Genomic DNA, 11,861 nt, shown 5'->3' on the forward strand with positions numbered 1-11,861 from the left:
TGTTTTCTTTGAAAAACCATTTCAATTAAATGGCAATGACAGCCACAGGATGCATTTGCTTCCGCAAAATACAATAGAGATATTGCAACTTAAATATTCACCACTGAAGAGTATATATTCAAATTGAGAAGTATTTTGAAAGATGATGCATATTAAATATCCCTACTGAAAAGAAACCACGTGAGTAAGTAATAAAATCCACTGGGGAAAAAAAAATGATGTCTAGTAAGTAGCTTACTAAAACAAATTTAAGAGAAAAGGAATGTTATTAGCCAGCTCAAAAACTGTGACTGCTGTAGAAAAACGTGCAAGCAAAATATCTTCAAAGAATACCATGCAACATCCCTGGAGATGTTCAAAAAACGTTTAGATGTGGCACTTCAAGACATGGTTTAGTGGACAGGGTGGCATCAGGTATACGGTTGGACTTGATGATCTCTGAGGTCTCTTCCAACCATAATGATTCTATGATTCTATGATTCTATTTACCTCTACAGTTTTCTCTGGTTAATCTGTTCTTTGATATAGGGAAAATATGTGAATGCTGGAGATCTCTTGCATCATGGGTATTTCTGGATAACTTAGTTCTCAGAATAATAAACAGGTAAGATCTTCACAGCAGGTGGAATACGATAACCTTGCCTACTGAGTCTGTGTACTCCCTGAGCTTTTTCAGTGGCTGGGTTAGATCCAAGTCTCACCTTCTTCAATCTCCCTTTTTTGAGGTCTCAAGAAGCATCAGAGGCACTTTCCTCTGAAATTTTATTTTGACTAATTAAACAAAGAAACAAGTAAGCATGGGGAAGGACTTGCATATCTGCTACAGAACTGGTATGTATTTTGCTATCTTCCATTTACCATGTCTGTGACACAGTTTTCCTTGTTTAAGCCAGCAAGTCAGATAGAAAACAGGCAAAAATCAGTATTTCCCTATTTTTTCTCTTGGAAACGGATCCTTCTGTTGTCCAAGTACCTATATGTGTAATGTCCATCAGTCAAAACTTTGGTGAAAAGATGTTTTCAAAGTACTTTATGAGTAATCAAATTTCAAAACATTTACTGCAGGATGGGAAAAACAAAAGTAATAGGAAAAAACAAACATTCTGTTTTTCACAGCATGGAAACTCTTACTTTCTCTATGTACTCTTCTTTTGCTCCCTCTTGAGATGAATGCTAACATTGCTCTAAAAACAAAACCTCTCACAGAAAAAAAAAACAACCCGCACATTATTTGTTAAACTGAGCCACTGAAACAACTTACAGAATCTTCAATTACCTTGGTCAAGCTACCTACAAAAAACACTGGGCTTCAAGTAAAATAGTAACAGAGGCTTAATTCCTTTTTATACAAAGAACGTTTTAAAAAATTTCTGTACATATATAGAAAAAAATTATTCTCATTGTCTCACTATGCTGTGTGCATGTGCAACTATACAGGTACATAGATTTATAATAACAGCTTGTACAAACATCTATAGCAATGTTTCGGTCTTTGATTCCAGGACAAAACACACTTTTCTAAAAAAGGATTTGGGAGTATAAAGTTTACATTTTCTGTATTTCTTGAAGACAGCAATTACTTTTAATGCATGAACAGTTGCTACTTACATTAACTTCTGTTATAGCAATATCAACGACGCTACCAACAACAATTAAGGCATCAAAAGTGTTCCATGCATCAGTGAAATAGTGCTGTTAGGACAAGCATTCAGCAGAAAGAGAGCAAGAGAAAAACACAAACAGAAAAAGAGAAGAAAAGGACAGTGTTATAACACAGAAACACTCTAGGCTTCTCTGATGTACCACTATACAATCTAATCTTTCCCTTTCATAGCTAAAAAAAAATTGGCAGAAAAAAAAAGGCTATTTATTTCCCATATCAACATAATCGACCTATGACTGGTCTCTACTCAAACTTTAGAAACATCAGATCAAAATCTGTGACTTGTCCAGATGATGGAAATAGTGGGGAGACAGAGAAAGAGAAGTAGGGACTGGGGAAAGTAAGCTGGGGTATACTCACATCAGCTTCACTGAGAACGACGTCTACTATGCTGCCAATAACGATGAGGGAGTCAAACGTATTCCAGGCATCACTAAAATAGCCCTGAACAGAGCAGGCAGGGTGCAAACGTTTGTGATTACACATGAAATGTCAAATATTTGCATACTTCTGTTTAGTTTTGCATAAACAGAAATTAGTTAAACAAAACCTGTGGTCTAATGAGAAAACAAAACAAAACAAACAATATTGCCTACTGAAGGAAAAGCAACACATATGTGCATGTGTGTGTATATATATACTTCATATATATACATGTACAGACACACACACAGACACACACACGCGCACACACACACAGAGTACACATGCAAAATACATTGTTGTATAAGCACAATGTTGGCAAGCAAGCCATCATCCAAAATTGATTTTGGACTTCTAGAAAGGCTGAAAAATTCTAACATATATACCCTAACAAGCATGACAAAATCCCTTTAAAAATTTCTACAAGGCCAAGCCAATTGAAACCTCCTTAACATTAATGACTTTATGATAGTCCTATCGAAGTGACTGGTAAAAATATTCAAAGGGTCAAAGCTCATCACTGGTTAATCATGCACAATTATTAACGTGGAACTGTGCATAAATAATAGAGAACTGACTTAACCTTCTATTATAAACTAGGTTTAATATAGGAAGTTGTACTACATTTGTAGTCAGGGTCTGATTCTGTAACCAGTGAAGTCAGTGCTAGGAAGCATAGCAACTTGAACAATTTCTTAATGCTGTTAATGCAGCCAGTCCAACATCTGAAAATCCATTTTCATAATAAACTGCTTAGTCACCATTCTGACATTTCTGGCTTTAAATATATTCCCTATGTGTATGTTACTAGCACACTGCTGCAAATGGTTATAGAGTGCTATCAGGCAATTAGCTGTCTATTGGCATCAAAACTGCATGTTTGAGCAAAAAGATATTTCAGAAAAAACCATGAGTTTTTTTTCTAGAATCTAGGTTCTAGAATCAATCTGTCACTGGGAACAAATCAAGATGTATTACTCTGTTGAAGGCGACTCTACGGAGACAAGATATGTAGATTTTCTGCAATATATAGATTTTGCCTAGTAATTACAGAAATTCAGAATTGCAAAAATTACTGAACTTGCACTTTTTTCTCATTCAGATGTATTAACATATCAGCGAACCATGACTAAGGAATGTGCATTACATGACAAAGGCTGAAATGTACATTTTGTACATGTACATTTTGCTTTCCTGGTAATTAATTTAAACAAACTAACTTGTCAGCCACTATTGAAGCTCTAAAAAATAAATTTAGCAAAAAGTTTAAAATTACATGTGTCCTAATCTAACCTTATGTCTAGTTACACTTATTATCACACTGTTTACTATAAGATAATGTTTTAGCTGAGTAGTTTGTTACATGTGTTGTTAGCACAGAAAAGCAAAATCAGCTACAAAATTTTTTAGAATTGGGCAATACTTTTCTCCAGATTTTAAACTGTCAGAATTTCTAGTAACTTCACAGTCTAAAGGTTACACTTCAGTGCATTACTATTTGAAAAAAAGCTAATTTAATGTGGAAATTTTCTCTTGGAGATTACAGGAGCGGTGTTACTGAAGAAGACAGCTCTACAGTGTATTCTAGGAGGGCGAGCACTTGAGCAGAGTCAGGAAAGCCTCATTATGTTTCTAATGCTACTCTCTTTTAGCTCTTTTAAAACAGAAATTGCTATAATCATTCTGTTATTTAAAGGAATGGGCTGTAAGAGGAAAATAGATCAGAGTATGATTATCACTACAGCCCTTTGTGTCACATGCTTTGGTCCTTTGGGATTAATCATCAATTCCGGTCTTGGAGCAAAAGCCAGTTTTCATAGATTTGGTCTCCTGAACAAATGCATCCATTTCTGAGAGCTCCTGCACAATTCCCTATCGCTCCGTCCTTACTCGTCCTGCTTCACGAGAACAAGCCATTCCCAAAGTTTCTACTAAACATCATGCTGAACCACCTCAATGATACTGAAATTCATAATCCTAGAGAGATTAGCAGCTGCCAACTAAAGAAGGGACCTACTCTCATAATATTCTTCCTGATCATTCATATTCCTTATTTCTCATATTTAAAAGAAGTATCTTTCTTGACTTTAAAATAGCGATATTTATATATATACTTAAAACAAGAGACTATTGGCAAACAGTAAACAGATAATCGGCACAATCCTGAGGTGTGCTATCTATCTTCCGCTACAACAACGGAAACCAAAAAAGGGCCTCCAAATAAAGGTTAATTTCAGCTATAGAAAAACTTTACTAGACATGCTACAATATATGGCACTGAAATAACAAATTCACATTTTGATTCAATACAGCTAAAATACACATTTATTTATTTTATGAAACCTTTTCCATCAGTATAGACAAATATTGTTCAAGTAATATGTAAAGCAAAAGCATACAAATAAACAAAAAAACTAAGAGAAAATAAAGATGGTTTTGGAAAAGGGAGGAATGGACAAGTCACAGCAAATAAACATCATGCAAATAAGTTGTTTTCACCACTGCAATGACCCAAGATCAATTCACTTACTAGCCATCTTTCCTTTTTTCTTACAAAAATCTGATGTAAAACGACATGGAAAATCATTACATGTTTAAGTAACAGCTAGCTATCATGAAGCTGTACACACAGTGTGTGTTGATGTATTATTTTAGATTTCATAGCTGTATTTTGTTTTGTGTTGTACTAAAACATGCTAAGTAACAGATTTTAGCAAATGTGAAGAAGAATGTGAAGAAAAAATGCCAGCTCTTTTAACTTACATTATGAAAAATTTGTTCATTGAGAAATGCTGAAGGATAAAATCACAAATCCTGGGGAATATGTAGGCATAGAGAATTAACACCAAAATACGTTTCTATAGATCTACCACATAAATATTTTAGTCCTTTTAGTACTCTCTTGAAAAGTTTAGGGCCTCATTCTGCAAAGTACTGTGTGTTCCAACCTCCCAGTCAAGAAGTGTGCCGGACACTCAGCACCACCTTTAATATCTGTAACTTATCCAACTTTTACATATTTCCGAGCACTCTGCTCTGAAGGCAGTCTGCAGTACCTTGGTTTTAAACAACACAATATCATAGTAAGAGTATCAATAATTTATAGTAGCCTTTAGTTTGCATGACCAGCAAAACCAAAAGATCACAGTTTTTGCAAGGCTTTTGTCAACATATTAAGGGGACACTGTCAAGCAGATGAGATAAAAACTAACATGTTTTTATCTATTCTTATTTTTACAGAGTGAGTAACAGAGTTTTTATGTGATGCTTTGAGCATCTTTGAAAAAAATTTTTAAATGCACAAAATTAATAAATAAAACTGTCCGTTTGCCAGACTAGACTAAGAAATCCACCAGTGACACAAACATAGAGGAAATGAATCAGTCCTTCCTCACAGACCCTGAAGCAAAACATTAAAGTTGGGTTACAGATTGTTCCTACTACTATTAAATCTTAATATGAGTTGAAGCAATTAATTGTTGTTTTAAGTAAGTACCTAGTTTAAAATTTAGATTACTAAAAGATGTCACATTGTGCTTAAGATTGCTACCTGATTTGCAACTACTAATGAACTATGTAATATATGTTGCCAATAAGTTAAAGAGACAATTTAAAAAGTTACAATCTCCAAAGAATATCAGGAACAATCTTAAAGATATTTAACTCCCTTCCCTTCTTGCTAATTAATCTCTGCCAAAAGTATGATTAATACCATGGCTTTTTAATTTTGTCCTGCTAATTAACAAGTCTAAGGTGTTGTCATCTGTCTGGGGGCAAAATTCAGGAAATGAGGACCTTTCACTGACAGTGTCTGCCCTTCAAACTCTCAGGATTCAGATCCAGGGACCTCTCACAGTGAAAGCATCCAATCAGATAGAAAACATGTTGCTACAGAGTTAAAACTCAAATTGTACAAAGTCTTAGAGACCAGTATTAAGACATTGCATTTGATAATGAGGAGGAAGTCCATAATACAAATGGAGCACTGTGATTTACACACTCATGATCAGACCACTATATTTTGCATTAGCTGCTATTTCTGACTACAGTCACAAACGCATGGAGAACCATACAAGGATTCACAATCTTCTTTCAAAGAGCAGATGATAAAAAGCAGGAAAGTCTTCTGAAACTTCAGTGTGAAACAAGGATATAGAACAAGGAATACAAATCAGGAAACACAATCAGCATACTCATGACACTGTGGTCCACGTATCTGAGCTATCTCCTCTGGGGCCTCATATTGTGTTATTTTTAATGTGAAATCCTTAGCATTTCAATAAGATAGGTGACACAAAAATACAAATAAATTCGTTAGAAATGTACAATGGACTGGACACTGCAGAGCGAGACTATGGGAGAGCGGGTAAGGATTCACCCAGAACTCCACATTTCACATCTCAACACCAGACCTCAAGTGACATATTATTTTTTTACTTCTGCAGGTAAATACAAGCTTTAAATCAAGTAGCTCAGGCTCCACAGTTGAGCTCATGACTAAATGCAAGCTGAATAAACAGTTTTGAAAAGCTGGAAAGTAGTTATACATTGACTCCACGCTGAGCTCTGGGCAGCCATGCCTATGTTGCCATAGGTATGAGAGCTAGCTTGTTTAAAGCAAGAGTAAGATTGCCCAGATTGCCCACACAGCCTACAGTCATCCAGTTTGCTATTTAACACCGAGAAAGGGCACAGTTCACAGCCAATTACAGATGCAGATATCCTGATTACTTTAAAAGAAGGGTAATGGAAAATCAAAAATATCAGCCTTAGATGGTGAGATCAGTAAACTTCAAATGGCACGTCTGGCTTTCTTAAAATTCCATGTATAGCGAGTGACCACACTTTACTTATTTACATAGATACAAGCCCAGAAAAAACATTGATTTCATTGTACTGAAAACAAAATTTAGTTTACTTTTTCATTATTAACTTTTGCACTGTCATAAATGCAGTATGAGAACTGAACAAAAAGACTGCATTAACTGCCACAGTCTGATTTTAATCTTTTTTTTCAATGAGTAATTATAGTTATCAGTTCCTCTTGCAAATCTACTTTTGAAAATGTGTCTGCATTATTCATTTTGACAGTGTCCCTTTAAGGCAAGGAATCAACTACTCACTGTGCGGCCTTCTACCAAATATTGTGTATGTATAACTGAAAACATAAAAATCTAAAAAGGTTATTGAACATGCAAATTAATTATGTTTGTAGTACTTGGCTATATTTCATAAAGTAAAGAAATAATTTTGCATTTTAGAATACGAAATACAGCTTGTCTTTACTGGAGATTAATTTAGTGTAATATTATGAATGTAGTACCATGAATAGGAGAAGTGGTAATGCTTACAACAGGAAATGATTTATCTGATTTATAAAGGGACATTTCCATTACCTCAAAACATTCCAGATCTCATCAACCACCTTGTAACATTTTTTCTGCTATCTGCATTTCAGTTCCTGGAGTTACATACATACATATTATCAGATTAACATTTCTATTGTGATTTCACTGACAGATCAACCGTGGGAAATCTAGGTTCTTTTTGTTCTTTGAATAATACATAGCTAGGTGAAACTTACGTTATACTTAATTACTGTGGTGATGACCTAATTAAAGCATACCTAAAACTTACCTTGGGTTTGAATGCAATCAGTTTCAAAACCATTTCAACAGTGAACACTCCTGTGAAAACCATATTCATAATGTCCATTGCATCATTAAAGAGCTTAGACTGTCCATAGTGCTGTGAATGAAAAATACAATACTTTTAAAAGTAAAGACTTTAAAATATTAAGTGAAAGTAAGGCAGCCTAAGATAAAGTTGGCAAAAATGCCGCACAGGAAAATATTTTCTAGTAGTATTTCTGATGCATACCTATGTACATACAAGACTAGCTGAATATCTCTGGTCAAGAATGGAGTTGTTTAAATCTATTCTGTTTAGACATTGAGCAGAACAAAATTGTCATTCCTCTCCATCCTAAGAGATTCCTCTCCATCTCCAGAGAGATGGTTTTGAGAGGAAAACTGTTCGCTCAAAAAAGGAGTATTAGACAACAGTAATTTACCAGGTTTTATATGCTAGGTTTCAAAATTATGTAACCTTGTGTCACACCTGCTTAGAAAGCCTGCGGTACGTTAGTCACAGAATAACATATATTGTGTAGGAGTGATATTTTTACCAGGATAGTCTGTATGTAAGTTTACTGAAAAAACCAGAATGGTTTTGTAAACTGAATTTGAACCATTCTTTTTCTTATCAAAATCTGAAATACTAGGGTAAAGAAAGAGACAACTTGGGAAAGTAGGTAAGAGAAGTAGGTGGCAAAGAACAGCACGCATAACATAGAAAAAGTAAAAACATGCAAAAATACACACAGATATATAGATATACAGCTAATACATAAAAACATGTTTGCGTGAGGTTTGCATTAACATACAAAACTAGAGTTGTTCGATATATTAGATTTATAAGCTTCTGAAGAAGCATAGAAATATCACAGAATGGTTTGGGTTGGAATGGACCTTTAAAGATCATCTAGTCCAATCCAACCAAATACGGAGTAGTACATATACAAAATGAACACAGAACAAGTACAGAAACTACACAGAGGTGTAGTAATGCTTAAAGGTATTGCATAAAAGAACATATTAGAAAAAAAGAATCTAAGGAGTTGAAAGAAACTTTTGCTAACAAAATTAGACTTTTCAGATTTTCTTGCATGTGGATAATCTTGGGAATACACACATATAATATAAACTAAATTACACTGCAGGTACAAAAGAAAACACAAAGAGTTACATTAGGAAGACCTTTATCAACACCAAGCTGTTTTAAACGATTTTACTTCAGAGAACTGATGAACAGACTAGAACACGTCACAGAAGAGTACTATGATCAAAGGTGCTTTTTTTTAAATTTCACTTCGTTAAAAAAAATATAGGTTGCCATAAATTAACGGCATTATATCACCCATATCTGTCCCTGCAATTTATGCCAACGGCTTCAAAAGAGCTTCTGGTTTTCCTACCTGCATAGCCAAGCAAAGTGTGTTCAGCATGATGAGAACAAACATGATGTATTCAAATCCAGTAGAATTCACCACATACCAGAACTTGTACTGGTAAGGATTTTTTGGAATATATCTACGAAGAGGACGTGCCTTCAAGGCATATTCTACACACTGACGCTGTAAAAGCAAACACATCAAGAATTGTCAGACTATACCTAACAGTTAATCAACTGGTAATATAATTAATAACTGCAAATTGTTAACTATAAGTCTCAAAAACAGGCAATTTATCTACTTGATGTAGGGTTTTTTTATTATTAAGTGTTAATAAAGTAATCAAGTAGCTTACCAATCCTCACTTGGTGATTTACTACTGTATCTAACCGTACACACAACTCAGCCACATGTGAAGAATCAAGTAATGCTTATGGAAATTCTGAAGTGTCTCACCTTTCTACAGTGTAGTAGTATACAGTAGACTGTATGTATGTATATGCATAGTATACAGCATGACTATTAATAACATGACTATTAATTAATCTATAAGTCATGCTTTGTCTTTACTAAGTTTTCAACCACTCATGTAACTGCATAGCGTAAAACCCTTGAGTCAGCAAAATAAATACTGAGGAAGTGTTATTTCTAACAGTTCAGTTAAATTGCCCAGCAAAATCATGTCACATATGTAGGAACATCATAGATTCAACTCCTACTCTATTAGTGCCTGAAATCTTCATGTAGGCCGGGCCTTCCACTTGTCTTTTGAAGAATGCTTACGAAAGCTGACTGTCAGGGCACAAAAAGCAGAATGAATGCTGGCTAAAGTTTTATGCTTAATGTTGTTTAAATGAAGTGTGTTAACAGTTGGACAAGAGTACCAGAAAAATCGTGACTGGTGACTGATGAGTTTTTCAGTCAAACGTTTAAACAGTAAAAGAGGATAGATTTTTAAAATTTGAATCTGAATATCCCCTGTGAATTTCTAAAAAATGGGGGGCAGGGGGCAGGGAAGAAAAGAACATTTTGAGCACTTTCACTTTGAACACTTTCAGATGATTCAGAACACAAAATTTATTTTCCTGCTCTTATTGTAAAAGCTACCTCTGCCAATGGATAAGCTGGCAAGTGCTGGATTCTTCTTCATGTGACACCAATAAGTGAGACACTAAGAACCTAACAACCTTAATGTAACAACTTACACAACAAAAAGACTGATATGATTGGCTAACAGAAAGAGGAACCTACAATGACCTGAATACCAGTTGATAGTATTTACTAATTCCTTTTTTTTTTACTAAGATATGTGTTTGGTGCCCTCTTCTGACCCAAAGCAGAAAGGAAGCTCTTCATGCATAAATAAAAACATACTTTCAAAAGTTAAGAGTCCATTATTTATTTTAACCTGATTTTTGTCCAGCTCACAGTTCTTATACTCTTGTTCTCCCTGTTCTTGGAATGTAACAATCACAAAACCAACAAATATGTTCATCATAAAGAAAGCAATAATGATGATATAGATGATGAAAAAAATGGAGATCTCCACTCTATAGTTGTATACAGGTCCTACATTCTCGCCATTTGAATCAATGGCTTTGTATAGCAGCCTGAAAAATAAATAATAAAAAAAAAATCTTTATTAGCATTAAAATGGCAAAAGAGAATAAAACATGCAGACTCAGAGGACAGGTTTCAGAAACGGTCTGCTGTTTACTGTTATCTTTTTCTAGTTACTGACAGTGCTTACAAGCATATTGAAACCAGAAGAATCACACCACACAATGTTATATAGTTTTTACCAAAAGAATCAAGGTAATGACCAGATGGTTGTATTTTTTATTTCCACACTCCACCCCACCCCACCCCACCCCCCGGGGCTGTCCTCTAAGACTTTTCTCATTTAGGGAAACAGCAAGTGGTAGTTTGTTCTTTCTGGGTTTCTCTATGCAGTGTAATATTGCCTGATTTTTTAGTAAAAGTTTTACTCGAAGGCCTAAAGTTTTCATATTAGTATTATTTAAAGGGTATCAATGGATAAACATCTAAAAGGATTACTTCCATTAGAGCTAAGGAACAGCTCATTATAGCAAAAGTAGCTAAAAGATTAGGAATCAAACAACATTAAAAAAGTTTGCCTTTATAGATAGAGGTGAATGAAGAAACACAGGAAAAGTGCAGAGATTCAGAAGTACAGTAGGTTTTTTTCCTTCCTCCATTAATAAGTTTTTATACCATCACTTAAGACTACTTTGTTGCCCAAAAACGCCTGGTAAATGATAGCAAACTGTTCTGGAAAATGTAACCATCTTAACAATGCTGTGAAAACATGGAGAATTCACTCACGCTGGCCAGCCTTCAAAAGTGGATACTGTAAAGAGGGCCATCATAGCAGACAGAACATTATCAAAGTTGAAATCACTATTCTGCCAGACCCTCTCTTTGACCATTGGATTATCAACATCTCCATCTTTATAAACGATGTATATCCCTCTGTGGGAAAGAAACAAACTGTCATTAGTGAAATATTAAATTACCCTCAGAGTACGCAATGCTCTATTCAAAACAGTTTATTTCACTTCCTCCCTAAGCTTGTTTTATTTCCTTGCTAAACCTGTGTTTTCTGGTGGATTTAAGATGACGATTCCAATTTACACAAACCTAAATGGCCTGACACATTCATGCCCATATCTGCGGCAGTTTAAATTATTCAGAATAGAATGTGTCACATTCTTAGATCAAAGATGTTCTCACCGGCATTCC

General features: G+C 34.8%; 1 protein-coding gene across 1 annotated transcript in view; it reads right to left on the minus strand.

The window, feature by feature from the left end:
* CACNA1D (calcium channel, voltage-dependent, L type, alpha 1D subunit) overlaps positions 1-11,861 on the minus strand; it is a gene marked incomplete at its 5' end in the record, with an annotated part of 129,008 nt that overhangs the window by 51,000 nt on the left and 66,147 nt on the right. Inside the window, 6 exon segments of the mRNA XM_009700033.1 lie at positions 2,024-2,107; positions 4,617-4,646; positions 7,724-7,834; positions 9,123-9,281; positions 10,507-10,708; positions 11,445-11,609. Coding sequence (XP_009698335.1) covers positions 2,024-2,107; positions 4,617-4,646; positions 7,724-7,834; positions 9,123-9,281; positions 10,507-10,708; positions 11,445-11,609 — 751 coding nt within the window.

The sequence above is a fragment of the Cariama cristata genome, unplaced genomic scaffold (assembly GCF_000690535.1).
Source record: "Cariama cristata isolate BGI_N322 unplaced genomic scaffold, ASM69053v1 scaffold18025, whole genome shotgun sequence".
NCBI lineage: Eukaryota > Metazoa > Chordata > Aves > Cariamiformes > Cariamidae > Cariama > Cariama cristata.